Source organism: Ochotona princeps, chromosome 10 (genome assembly GCF_030435755.1).
Source record: "Ochotona princeps isolate mOchPri1 chromosome 10, mOchPri1.hap1, whole genome shotgun sequence".
Taxonomy (NCBI): domain Eukaryota; kingdom Metazoa; phylum Chordata; class Mammalia; order Lagomorpha; family Ochotonidae; genus Ochotona; species Ochotona princeps.
This window is the reverse complement of record NC_080841.1, coordinates 10,934,271-10,949,322: the sequence shown is the minus strand read 5'-3', so window position 1 is coordinate 10,949,322 and position 15,052 is coordinate 10,934,271. Positions and strand designations below refer to the sequence as shown.

At 37.9% G+C, this 15,052-nt stretch overlaps 1 protein-coding gene across 1 annotated transcript in view; it reads right to left on the bottom strand.

Moving 5' to 3' along the window:
• Window positions 1-9,209, bottom strand: part of PTPRC (protein tyrosine phosphatase receptor type C) — a 100,508-nt gene extending 91,299 nt beyond the window's left edge. Inside the window, exons 1-2 of the mRNA XM_058669689.1 lie at window positions 9,060-9,209; window positions 8,348-8,440 (exon numbers count right to left, since the gene is read on the bottom strand). Of these exons, the coding sequence (XP_058525672.1) occupies window positions 8,348-8,440; window positions 9,060-9,209 (243 nt within the window). The remainder of the gene's footprint in view (window positions 1-8,347; window positions 8,441-9,059) is intronic.
• Window positions 9,210-15,052: the final 5,843 nt, after the last annotated feature.

The window sequence follows — 15,052 nt, the reverse complement described above, 5'->3', positions numbered from 1 at the left end:
TTTTCCTTTGTATTAGACATAGATTTTTCAAAAGTAATTTTTATTTTAATCTACAAAAGATTGGCATTCTGATAGTTACATGAAACAAGACATAATATTTTTTTATGGAAGGAAATTTAGGGAAATGATGGAACTTCAGAAAGTTTTAAAATCCCTTCTCCAAGTAGCCACTGCCACAAAGAGATGACAGGTTTCTCAAGGATAGGCAGAGGATGTGGTAATCTCAGCTTGCATTCATAAAATAGCTGCTCATGAAATAATTAACACATTTATGAATAAGTCAATAGACTTAAGTGGTCTGATCACATGAAATACTCAGAATGGTCTCAGATCTTACATACCAGGAATCTGTAAGGTTTTATTTATTTATTCATGTCTATGTTACTCCTGCTGTCTAGAACAACCAAAATGTCCCTAGTGAAAAGAGGGAGGTACAGTGTCATACTCAGCCTGTAACCAAGACCCAAGGAGGAAGCAAAAGCTAGCGAAGGCTTTGTGCAACTACTTCTTTGACTTGCTGAAATTTTCCCAGTGTTCTACCATGCCAATGACACGCTAATTCTGTGCCTCAGCCCCAGGGACCAGCAGACAACGTGAAACCAGCACCGTGGCAGTGATGCTTGAAATGGCCTCCCCGAGAGGCAGCTCCGAGAGCACTCGCATGGCGGCTGCAGCAGAACAGAACCTGCGCTGCTGTGAAACAGGGAGAAAGCAGGAGGGCACGGCTTGCTAACGAAATTTTCAGCAGCAAGTGTAACTCTCCCACCTGAGAAAAAAGCTGTGGAAGGAAGCACACTAACACTCTGAAGACAGGAAAATACTATACTTTTAGGAAAACACAAGTTACAAGAGTAATACATGTCACAAAATAGTTATATATTATGCTGGAAAAATGTGGAGAGTTCGTTTTGTTGTCATAGTACAGAAACTAAAGAAAGGTGTGTAGACATTTTCCCTACTCATCATTTTATATTGATAAAATTTTAAAAGCATGACTTTAATTTTATCTCTTACTTTTGGCTCCACTAGTTGGTAAGAAAATGGTATAAAGTATGTGCAACGATCAATAAAATAACATGCAAATGAATGAGCTCTGAAACATAATTTTATGGTGGCACAATGAGTCAAGCTACCCCTTAAGACAACTACATCCCATACGCTGATGCCAGGAATCTAAGGTACGTGCTGTGAGATAGCAGGTGATGGTTGGAGTGTGCACCCGTGGGGGAGACCTGAATGGAACTCCAGACTCATGGCTTTGGCCTGGCCCAGCCTCAGAGGATGTGGGCATTTGGGGAGTGACCCAGCAGATGAAAGGACTCTCTTTGTCATTGCACTCACCAAATAAAATCAAATAATAAACTTTGTAAAATCCAGGATTAATTCTACATGTGGACCAGTCCCTCAAGTGTTTTTAGGCCTGGTGAGGTAGCCCAGTCAGTAAAATCTTCGCCTTGCATGCGTTGGGATCCCATCTGGGTGTCGGTCCTTGTCCTGGCTGCCCCACTTCCCTTCCTGCTCCCTGTTTGTGGCCCAGGAAAGCAGTAGAGGATGGCTCTGTATCCTCATGGGAGACCTGGAAAAAACTCCTGGCTCCCAGCTTTGGATTGGCTCAGCTCTGGCTGTTGTGGCCACTTGGGAAGTGAATCAGCGGACAGAAGATCTTTATCTCTGTCTCTCTGCTGTATATCTGACTTTCCAATAAAAATAATAAAGAAAATCTTTTTAAAAAAGAGTTTATCAGCATTCTAATACTTAAGACTCTCATTTTTCACTTGTTGAATATTATAATTAGTGGCTAGTTAACCCTGTGCATTAAAAGTGAATTTAAATTGTTTGCAGGAAAGAAGGGATGGGGGGGAGAAAGCAGGGAGTGAGAAAAGTGTAATTATGTTCTTGGAATTGAACCTACAGAATGTATAAAATTTGTTCTCTTTATACTAATAAAAATTTCAAATTTTCACAGTAAAACTAAGTGAGAGCCCTGCATTTCAGAATGAATATTACTGACAGAAATATCAATGCAATACAAATGTGAGAATAGCCAACATAAATCTAAGCTTGACAAAATTAAGCTATTTTGCTTGAGTTCTATTCAAAGTAACACTAACTTGGAAAAATAATTAGACTAGATGGCACTAAAACTACATAAAGGAAACGTTTCTGGTTAAACAAAATAAATACAGTGCTTTCAAAAATTCAAGTTTCCTTTGTTTCTCTAGGAAAATTACATTCATATAATTACGTCTATAAAGTAAAATCAGTGAAGTTGGATGTATTGGGAGTTGTTTCGTGAGTCCAATAGTATAGCTAATTGTACAACTGAAATGGTTGCTGAATACTAGCTCAGTGCATGCAATTTTTAAAAAATGATGATTTAATTGGGCTATACAGAAAGGTGGAGAGAATTAAACTGCTTTACTTTTCCTCTTGAAAATACCGATGAATTCTAATTGGACATATGTTTTCATTGAAGTTCAGTCAAAACACCCTTGGTATCTAAGTCATGAAAGAAGCTGCTCTGGGAAATGTGGCTGCAGGGATATCCCAGGACAGAGGGACCTCAGCAAAGACTGGCCTGGGGGTGGCAGCCAAGGACACCAGGAGGGCCTCACGGAGGTGAAGCTTTAGGCTGCTGTTACAATGGCTCATTGCTTAGGGGTCCTAGCAAAGCGTGCAGATGACATTGGCCTTGGAAATCACACAGATGGTAGAACGCAGAGCATTCTCCTAAGCCCCAAAGCAGGGAATGGAAAGTTAAGAAAATGCAAAAGCCTCTGCCACACAACCTTAAACTATCTTTTTTTCCAATGACCTTTTAAAGGGACCTCATATTTCTTATTCCTACAGCCGTGATATTCCTCAACTTAGCATGGCTCATATAAACACATCATTGTTTTTATTGGACATTGCAATTAATTTCCCAAATGCGGTAGGAGGGGTTTATATGTTCATAGAAAGGTGTATTAAGAAATATGAGGCATAGATTGAAAACATTTTTGCAAAAACTAAAGTTTTAAATCCACTTTGCATCAATTTTGAAAGTACACTATAAATAACATAGATAGAAGAAATTAAAACTTTCATAAAGTGACTTTCAGTTTCAGATACTTAATTTTGATCAGGAAACAAATGTGTGATTTTAAAGCACTATATGACTGATCACCATACAATATGTTAGCATTAACTTTATGTTGAGATTTTGGTAAAGTTTAAAGTAAAATGTTGACAGTCTTGCCAGTTTTCTTGTTAGAAATGAGCTGATTGAAGCTACAAAGAATGACCATAGAAAATGCTTGCATACTTCACTCACATTGACTTTGTGAATATTTATGTTTCCTCCTTATGAAATTGTAGGATAGTTTTTGCTTCTTTCATTATTGCCCTCGTCACTGTTTTGGCAACCCTGATTCATAATTCTCTGCTCACAATAGTCATTCCGCAGATTCTCCAAACAGAGTAATACTGAAATAGAAAATTGGTACAGAAACAGGAATGTAGATTAAACAGAGATGTCTGGGCCTGGTGCTGTGGCTTGGTGAGTTAGACGGCCACCTGCAATACCAGCATTCCAGTTTGAGTCCCAGCTGCTCCATTTCCATCACTCCTAATGTGCTGGGAAAGCAGTGGAGGATGGTTCGAGTCCTCAGGCTCCTGCACTCATACAGGAAGAAGCACCTGTCTCCTATCATTAGATTGGCCCAGCCCTAAGCACTGTGAGCATTTGGAGCGTGAAACAGCAGATGGAGGAACTCTTTTGTTCTCTGTTTTTCTCTCTCTCTTTATATAAATATACATATATACAGAGAGAAAATTTTACCTTTCAAATAAATGAAATAAATCTTTAAGAACGAGTTCAGGTAATGATTATTATTCTACCTAAATATTAGGACCATGCACACAAAATTTCAAAGGTTATTATAATATCAATTTCTGCATTTTGGCATCTTATGTACAAATGGACATCACATGATAAATGAATACTCTTCATCACTTCATTTTTTCATGTATCACTCACTGAAGAGCGCTATCTTTATGCATGCAAAAATCATGATGTTAATTCTGTACCCAGGGGGGTATCTATTACTGAGAAATGTATTCAGACTAAACTGAAATTCAGTTAAACTACGTTACATTTCTGCTCTGGTTTTCTCTTATGTAAATAGCCTCTAAAGCTTATAAGATGCTATCAAGCACCAATGGTCCATGTTGATGACGAGTGTCTTTCTCTGCGCACCTTGACATCCACACATGATCTGAGTGGGAACGCTGGTGGTCAGCCATGGTGTGTGCTCACAGTATGAATCAACCTGACTCTGTGTCAGATCACCGACATTCGTCATCACTGTCATAAGATGTGTTTTCCAGTCTGCCTTCTACTGGTTCACACACACAGCACCCTCTGTTTGTACATAGCAACACGGCCGGGACACTCGCACCAGCGTCCTCCTCAGTACCTCCCCGGATGGTTCCTGACACCCTGGGTTAGTCCTGCTATCGCACTGCCTTCCCCATTCCTTATTTCTCTAAGCCAGCCAAACAACTGACATGAGCATCAAAACCCAAAGAGGAGGTCAGGCTAAGTGGAGCGTGATACTCTGAAACAATGGATTTTTGAGAAATCAAGATCTTCCCAGAAGAAGGTGAGGCAGAAAATAAAACAGAGAAATAGAAAAGAACAGAAACAAAAATGGAGGGGGCCCAAAGTCTATAAACATGTAGATCGGTCCAAAACTAACTTTTTAACAAAGGATATATTTGTCTACAAGGCTAAGTTACATAGAAACGAGAGAGAGACCGAGAGCAAGAGAGATCTTCCATCCTCTGGCCAAATGCAGAATCTCAGAGCCCCAGCTTCATTTAAGTTACAACAGCAAAACATCCACTGTTTCATGAACCATCATCAAGGTCATTCTAACAAGGACACATGACATAATACTTGCAAAATGAAAAGGGAAGATGGAAAAAAGTGAACAATGCCAGGGGGTAGTTTTGTGACAAGACTGACGGGACAGGATGTCAGAAGGGAGAGAGGATTCGACAGTGCCTGAGAGGCCTTGCGGAAGTTCAGAGGAACTGGGCGTTGGCGACGCCTCCCACTGGTTCTCTTTCCGTCAGTCAAAGAAAAAAGAAAAACACATCCCACACCAGCTCCAGACCTAGCCTCTAGTTTTTGGTGGACCTGTTGCTATAGGAATAGCACAATCTTCATGAAATGAAATGAGAAAATATCAGCACACCCCTTTTTATTTTATTCTTTTAAGCTGTTGAATGCATCCCCAAAGTTGGGAAAGCACTGAAATACACTAAGTGAAAGATAGGAGAGCAGTAGAGTAAGGTGGTTGCACTGAAGATACAGAAAAGAGAGATTTTTAAAAATATGATGAAGCCAATTTTCAGAACTTGGTGGGCATGCCGTTGCTCAAATTTAGAAATGCGAATACGTTTCCTGTTTCTGAGAAATGGTTCAGGAGATGGAAAACTCAGGATTATCAACACAGAGTGAGCAATGCTAACGAACCCAGAGTCTGCAGAACAAAAATAAGACTGGTCAAGAAAGGAAGCTCCTAGAATTCCAATATTTAAAAGATGGACAAATGTGAAAAACTAATAGGCAGATGATTACCTAGAAAAGAAACATTACATCAGACTCAAATACATATGACTACTACATGCATGTATTCATATGTAGAGTCACATATGCATACAAACAGTGTAGGGATATCTGTATTCCTACACTAGTTAATTATCACTGGTAAATGGAGTTCAAAGAGAGTGAAGAAGCTGGCTCAAGTTCACTACTCTCTCTGTACTTAATTAAACACGGCGAAAGAGGACAATAAGACACAGCCCAATGACTCCACCCTATCTTCAACAAAAAGGCATTGCAAATTCTAGCATCAAATACTCAAGGCAAAATATTTTAAAGCCTTAATAAGAAATCATATCACAACATCTCTAAAATATAGACTTATACATAAGTCAATGTATTTATAAATTCAACTAAAAACGTATTTTGAACACTTTGGCTAGTAATGGCACAAGTTTACTAGAATTTTTTTAATGCAGATGGAAAAATTAAAACTGAGTCTTAACTGTTATGGTTCGTTATTCACAACATAAGCTACACCTCAAACCAATATACCTTAACTATTATGTGATGGATTAGTGGATTTGCCTGTGTTGCATTTTTATCACTTGCCAAACAACATCATTCCTTCTGTATGGTCTCAAAACCATCATCATTCAAGAGAACACTGGATAAATTTTCAACAAAGTTTCTGTTTGTCATAGAGAGGAGATGCAGAGCATGAAAAGCAGGAACTTTAGTGGGAAACAGAACCCAGAAACCTCGGTGCCCTAGCCAAGCTTAACCTTGGACTAGTCTGCATTTGCAGTTTGGAGAGGAAACAAAACTCCTGAAGTATCTGTCTTTCATGGATATTTGTTTACATTCAGCTCAGTCTCTTTCTGCTTGTAGACTCTATGTCCAGCTCTTGGATGTAAGCTTCGCTGCTCAAATATAGTTACAAACTTCCTGTAGTTACAAACTAATTCAACACATTAAAATAAACTATGCAATCCAAGTTATTTTTGCCAACAAAGAAGATATATTAAGTGTGAATAACTTCTCAACGTATATCCTAAATCAAAGAATAATTGTTGTAACTTATATATCAACAAAGCTATCAATGCCTTTTAGAAAAAGGGTTTCCCTCAATATTTATGTGAATAATTGTAAATAAGTGTGATGTTTCAACATAAGCGCATGTACATTAACCCATTTCTTATTCATTAGAATTAATTTACAGGTTTCCAGATTCCATTATGCTTTTCGTTTGATTATGAACTTAAATATATTTCTTACAGTGAAATTCTTTAATAAACTGAACTGAAGTTTTACAGTGATTTATTCTGTGTTCTAAAAATAATTTAGTGGGTTTTTTGTGTGTGTTCACCTATAAATGATTTGTAACATTCCTTGAGTGAGAATATTTGATGGGCATATGCTTTTATTTATTGTAAAACACATATGCCACCTTACTAAAACTAGATTTCTTCAAAATTTGTTTCTGTTTAAGGTTAAAAAAAAAAAACTGACGAGATGAAAACTTAGCACACACTTTTTTACTAAGACAAAATATCTTTATCTCCACATAGTTCTAAATCCATCTTTTGAATATGCTACAGAACCACCCCAATAAAAATTCTACTTCACGATGTTTTTCTTTCAACTCTGGTTACTAAAAAATTAATTAATTTATTTATTAATTAACAATCTAATGTGCGTCTTTCAAGCGAAAGGAGAATATTAAGGAGTTAAAAATGAAAGATTTCAAAGTAAAATCCAGTGAGAATTTTTTTTTAAAAATTCCCCTTTTAACCTTTCTGAAATTTCTGCGATAGTTACAATTCAATGTCACTTAAATTTTAAAAAAAATCTTTATGCTTTACCATAAGGAGAAATATTAAACACCCACTTACTGGTTATATATAACAATCACCAGAATGTGCTATGACCCAAGTTAAAATTGTGGAATGTCCATTGAGTAGATTCTATGTATACAAAGGGGCCAAACTTAAGTAGCAGCCCAAAGTCCAATTAGTTACATTTTCCTACAGGACATGGCATTTGCATGATTTTCACAACTTAACTATTTCTGTTCAAAGTTATAATTCTACCCATCACCCAAGCAGGGCGGCGGCCCCAAACCCCAGAAACATTTCCAAAGCAAAAATTCATAGAAACTTTTATCAGTGAATGAAAAACTTGATTTACAGCATATTCTGCTATATGAATACACAGAACTATAGTATATTATTAAATATCTGATTGCTTTTTAACTATCATCTACTTAAATATTTAATAGTATATTTCAGTAAAAATCGAAATTTGAGGAAGCAAACTCTGGGTTTCAAAATACAGAGAAGTTTAGATGCAGCCAGAGCCGGCTCATGACTTTTCAAAAGTGCATTTCTTTGTTAAAATCTTACATGTTTTTTCATTTTAAAAATCCTCGGACTTCATAAGCACATCCATGTCACTTTAGGGATTCATAAATAGGTTGATTGTATAATAGCCTTGAACACTTTGTGATCAAAGATCTCGATAGACAATGTTTTAGTTTTAAATTCTGATTTTTTTCTGCAATATTTGCACCTCTTCATAGAGGAGCAATGTCCTTTGTCACACAGCAAGCCATGTCTGTCTAAGCCACAGGAACCAGCACCGTTTTATGGTGGGCTTATCACTTCACTCACGTAACCCCATTTTTTTTTTTTTTAATGACTCTTCCAAACCAATGTTCCTCCAAAACAAAACAAAATGAAAAGTAAAGAGCGATTAATTAGACTTACCGGTAACAAACACTTCTGCATCCAGAAAAACGAAGCCCAAGGCCAAAAGTTTAAGCCACAAGTCCATGGTCAAATCTTGGAATCAGCTGGATGCGTCAGAAACAGCATGCGTCCTTCTGAAAGGCAAAATAATGGTTATCTCTCCCAAAGGTTTTCTTTGTAAAATCAAATCCAAAATAAAAGAAACAAATGCATACTCTTCCCCGTTGTCTTATCAGACAGGAGCGATTTCCTCCTCTGCTAGGCTAAGAACAAACCACTCGCGAGCTAGCTACAAGAGCTGCTACGTGGTGATGTCAGATTCGGTTTTACTAACTTCTCCAAAAATACTGTAAAGAGTTCTCTTTGCAGGAAGTCAAAAGAGTCGTTCAAAGTCAGTGCAATGACACTTTACTTCCTTAATTCAAGCACCTACACTGTTCGTAGGTTTTTTAAAAAAGCATTTTCCACTCAAGGAAGAGGATTTTCTAACAGTCCAAAACATATTCCTCTACAAGTTCCAAGACAGCTTTTAAAAATGTCGAATCTACCACAATATAATCAATAATTTGCTTACCTAAGAGGTAATTAAACAGATTCAATGTGGGTGTAACAAAATGGGGGATGTGAAGATGACAGAGAAACCAAGCTAGCATTCATGTGATTCGTTAAGTTCATCGAATGAATGAATAAAGTGTCATGTTATTTTTGGCAGCTAGTACCATTTGCCATGAGGGCATCCACAATCCAGTGATGACAATTTTAGCAGAAAAACCCATTTCCTGTGCAAAATCATTCTCCGAGGCCGAGCAGATTGCCCCAGATCCTTCAGAGGTATCCTTATGAAGCAAGAGATGTAGCTGAGACGTCATTTCCACCACAGCAAATCCTGCTTGAAAACACGAGCTGCTGTGGCTGCGGGTACTGGGGTGATATTGATGAGGAGGAGATGAGCAATGGAATCAAACAGTTGTGTTTTATGAAAATTAACTACTTCTCTTTCTCAGCAACATGGTCCCAGTGTTTTTCGATAAATAGTAAATATGAATATTAATTTAATGATTAATGACAGTTAATGATCAATAAAATATTAACTCATCAACATTAATATTTCATGTTGTAAATACACTACAAATTCAGCAGTACAACTAAATGAGTTGACAGCATTATCAAAATATTTAATTGCACTTAAAAATGAAAATACATTTTCATTATCACTTTGAGCTGTAGTTAATTCTTGGTGGCTGTCTAGACAGACTCTCTGCAGTGACTACAATCTGCTCTTAAGAAACATTATTTTATGGTTCCTTCGTTCAATTAAATAACTTGCTATTTACCAACTTCACGGACTTACTAATTGACAAATTTAATAAGATAATTGTGACTTGTTTTATTATGATGATCATAACTACCTAATGGGGTTCTTTGTATATGTAGGAACTCTGCTTATTGCCTTACAATCCTTATCTAATTTGTAATACGTCCTTGAAGTAGATAATATTGTGATTGTCCATTCTAACCTGTGTGGTTCCGGGAGGTTAGGACAGTGAGACTTCAGCTTTAGCATTCACATTTCATCTTACTGTCTTACTATTCTCCTGCATTTACTCATCCATTTCCCAAAACTTTTTGTGTTGTTTATTTTTATCTTTATTTTAAATATCTTGAAAAGCAGTCTAATAAGTAAACATGAGTATTTCTACAAATGCATTTTTAACCAAGATAGCTTTGAAGGCACGCACAGCCTTTTATTTGGGTAGATCCGATGGAAAATAAGTATCACTGTTCACGGTTTGGAGCACTCTGTCCCTTAGTTTAAAAAAAATACATTTACAAGGGAGAACTCTTTGGTGTTAGCTTTGAATGTCTTTAACAAGATGTCTATATTTGTTGACTGTTGAATATGCCAAAACTAGCAGAGAAGTTACGAAAAAAGTATATGACATATAGTCTTCAAAAAGTCAAAAAGTGGTTAAAGCATGTTTTAGAAAACGCTGAATGTGACAAGTTGAAAGCGTTATTTAAATAGTACTTTTCAAAGCAAGACATTGAAAAAATACCGAACAATTACGAACTTCCAGTCCATTCTTTGCAGGTGAGCACAGGTCCTTCTGCATAAGGTTGGAAAATACATTTTATCCTAATGTGTTAAAATTGAGGTTAGTGTTAACAGAAAATTGACTTTTGGGTAACAAAATCTGTGTTGTATGGTATAAACGCATAGCCAAATGGAGTCTCACATAGAGTGACAATTGCAAGTGAATATTATATGGCCCCAGAAAAGAAGCAATGGAACCACACAAGTCTGTTATGCCTGAGGGCAAATAGGGAAAGCTAGTGCAGCCTCAGGATGCAGAACACAGCTCCTGTAAGCCAGTAATGCTGAAATGGATACCCCGGCAGGTGTCTGGGTATTGGCTGTCTGTCCCACAGAGTGTCTGAGGCATCTCTACTTTGTCAGAAGTGAGCCTGGCTTCTGGGAGCTTGGCATTAGCCACACAAAAGCCTCACAGAGGACATGCTGATGTGATCCACTTTCAGTATCGGTAAGGGAACAGGAGTATTCAGCTAAAAAAAAAAAAAAAAAAAAAAGGTAGACAAGGTCAGGAAATGACAGCAGACATCATATGTTGTAAATGTAGCAGTACTTCCTGAGCAGATGAAGAGAGCACACACTCAAAATAGGCTTAAAAGCTGATCCAGAACTTGTTAGTAGAATGTTTAAAGCTATAACCATAAGTTTGAACAAGATGTGATTTAAATTAATCAAGCTGTTTTCCAGATATTTCAGTTATGCAAAAGCTATAGAAAAATAGAAACAGATGATAGGAGGGTAACTGCAAAAGCAGATCTCATTGATTCATCTTTGTGCAAAAGACATAGAGAGTAAATTTTCGATATAAGACAATTATCTCACCCAATGTAATGGCGAAAAATGATGACAAAACAGACATTCTCCTTGCCCTAGTAGAAGACACAAAGATTAATTAACTAATAATCAAGACAAGTTCAGCACACAAGACATCCTTCAACCATTATTTAAGAATGTAATCAGAGATTTGGTCTGATTGTGAGCTGGAAACTTGGTCTGAAATAAGATGCATTGAACCAAGGCCTGAAATGATAGAAGTCAATTATGCACACAGAGAAGGGAAGAGTACCCTGGGCAGGAAGGATAATGTGTCTCAGGAAGTAAGTGGATTTTGGGAATGCAAAGTTTAATGTGCCTGGTAAGGACCAAAAGCAAGTCTGGGAAAGGACAGGCACGCTTTGCCACTTCTACAGGTTCTGAGAGACACAGTGTGATCCTGAGAGAGACTGGAAAGCTATTGGAGAAGTATTACAGACTTGGTCTTCAATGTTCCTTGCAAGAATATGCTTGTTGCCCTCACGCAGTTCTCTGATCTCAGTCTCTTCTTCACAACACTAAGCACACAGCCTTTCCTTCACCAGCCTTGATTTTTTGTCAGCATCCAAACCACCGCTCTCTCCTGATCTGCCATCACTCTCCTTGACTTGCTCAGCAGTTACCATGGTGGGTCCTCTTTCTCAGCCTGACTTGCTAGCACATCTAAGACAATTAAAAAGCTCAAACCTGGCCCCACGTCCGGGAGTAAGCATCTTCATGCTGATGACACACATTTTTATCTACAGCCAAATCCATATTTCAGATTTAGAAGCTCACATATTGTATCCCATTATTAGCATGTCCGCCAAATTGCTTCACAACCAATTCAAGAGAGTGTGGAAATCTCGACCCTCCCTTTCTTAAGTCTGCTGCAAATTCACATCTTACTCATATGTGTAAATGTAACAACATTTACACAGTGGCTTGTGCCAGATATCTAAGCCTTCTTTTGTATTTCTTCTCTTCTGTGGTAACCACACGCAATCATTAACACATCCCACTAGTTCCTTCTACTCCATCTATCAAAATCGTGCTCCATTTCCAGTTGGAGCATTGGTATCAGCCCGCCACCACCGTGAAAGCAGTCTACTTACTGATCTTCAAGCTTCTGTCTTCTTTCCCTTCAAAGTTTGCTCCAAGGAGCAATCAAACTGATTTTTTTACCTACAAACCAGATGGTGATGAATGTCTTGTGCAAGAGTCATCATTTTTTGTCTTTGCATTTTTAATAAAAAGCTGTACATGTTTTCCTCAAAACATTTTATGCCTTCATTCACATTACCCTACATGTGTTCTAGGCATGCTGGTTCTTTTCTGTTCCTTGCAATATCAAGCTCTGCCCCTCACCACGTTCAGAATGTTTTTTCCTATCCCATCTCCAAAACTCACTCTTGACCTGACTTCTATAGCTTCAGTGTTACTTCCTCAAGAAATTCACCTTATCTTTCCACCTAACAAAGTCCCTCTAGGTTTTCTTTTTCAGAACTTTTTTTTTTACGTATTCAGATATTTATATATTTGTTCACTCATACCTACTCCCCTCCCTAGAAGATAAACCTATTCTAGAGGGTAGACCGTTATGTCCAAGAGGTATTTGGTATAACTGTTGCCACATGAGATCCTTATTAAAAAATAAATGACCAAATGATGTACTGCAGACAACATGCATCTTAGACTTTGACAAGAGCAGGAACTGACAGATTAGTGGAGAAACTCGAACTGTAGAACAGCAGCTTCGTTAAAGGATGATGGCGGGAGGCGGGGGCAGTGTGGTAGCATGACAGATAAAACAGTTGCATGTGTTGCCCAGAATTCCATATAGGCAACAGTTCATGTCCCAGCTGCTGCACTGCAAATCTAAGACTCTCTTAACAAGCCTGGAAAAGCAGCATAAACTGGCTGAAGTGCTTCGGTCACTGCCACCTGTGTGGGAGACGCACAAGAGCCTCCTGCCCCCTGGCTTCAGCCTGGCCCAGTTCCTACCAGTAGTCATTGCAAAGTGAATCAGTGAGTGGAAGATTCTCTCTCTTCCTCTTTTCTTGCCTCCCCCCTGCCCGTAACTCTGCCTTTCAAATAAATAAAATAAATTTTCCTTAAAAAAAAAAGATAATCACAGTAGAAATGGTTATCAATGAAATAAAAGATTATTAAATGATTGTCAGTTAACATTAGCAATTAAAATATTTGATGTACATTCTAATCAATAAATAATGCCAAAATCAATGTTATCCCTTGGAAAAATCTCATTTGAAAACACTTTAGTTCTGGCATTGATCACTAATACACAGGGATACAAGAAAACTCTGATACAACCAGCAGAACTACAGATGTGATAATCAGGGTAGGAAAATTGGACAAAAGCATCCCCAAGTCACCCTGCATGTGTCTTGGCGCTAGGAGACCTGGTTTTTCTTCTGTTTCTATTTGTACAAATATAGAGGGCCATATTCAACACACAACGTAGGTTTCTTTGCTAAATACTCAAATTTGTAAAAACACAAATAGCAGAATATAAAAACTTTTTTCTAATCTGCTCATAAAGCTGTAGAAGCAATTCCTCCTTCGTGTTTCACGCGTTTGCTTTTCATTCCGAATGACAACAGAAGGAGTGTCGGAGGAGCTGTGTAGTGGACGCCACCAAAGGAATCAAAACTGCACGAAATAAAACAAAAGCCAAACAAAGGGGAGAATGCATACATTTTAATTAATTTGTCTATTGCAGTCTCAATGATTATACTCCAAAATTATTGTATATTACTTGCGCCGATGATTAAAACACGTTAAGTTGACCTGCTGTCTTTCCTAATCTGCTTAGTTTTAGTGTGTGAGCTCTGGCTATGCTTTGCTAGACGCATCCTTGAGTTTGTCTGTAGATTGGTAAAGTTGGGTGTAATGTGCAGCTTCTCTAACTTTGTTACACTTGGGTACAGTATCTGGGATGTGAGGAAGTTGGCGGAGACGGAGTTTTACAGTTCTCTCTCAATCTGCATCATTCTTGAAACAGTTTCCGCAACTCATCACTAGCATCTCTGCATATTTCTTTTGAAATATATTTTGCGTTTATCACTTTATCTTCATTTATACCACTACCATCTTGCTCTAGGATACTAGCATTTCTTAAATAAACCCTTCAAATGGCCTACTGCTAGGTATCTTCCCCAGTTTTAATTTTTTCCCATCTGCCAATCCATTTTCTACTCTTCTTCCAGAGAGAACTTCTGTAAATGAAATGATTACTTGTACACCAATTCTCCAACCTGTTGCTATCTTCTATGGGCCCGGAGGCGTGGCCTAGCGGCTAAAGTCCTCTCCTTGAACGCCCCGGGATTCCATATGGGCGCTGGTTCTAATGCCAGCAGCACCACTTCCCATCCAGCTCCCTGCTTGTGGCCTGGGAAAGCAGTCAAGGATGGCCCAAAGCATTGGGACCCTGCACCCGCATGGGAGACCCTGAAGAGGTTCCTTGGTCCCGGCTTCAGATTGGCGCAGCACCGGCTGTTGCGGCTCACTTGGGGAGTGAATCATCGGACAGAAGATCTTCCTCTCTGTCTCTCTTCCTCTCTGTATATCTGACTTTGTAATAAAAAATAAATAAATCTTTAAAAAAAATAAAAAATAAATGAAATTAAAATAAGTAAATTAATATTTGTTTTATGGGTGATGCACAGCATTTGTGACATTTTATTACTTATTAAATGCTCTTAACATTTTACTTTAATGGATTACTGAGATGTTCATTCACAAGGTGGTGATTTCTCATGATGAAAAACATCATTCTAAGCTAAACAGTTTAACAATGACACTATA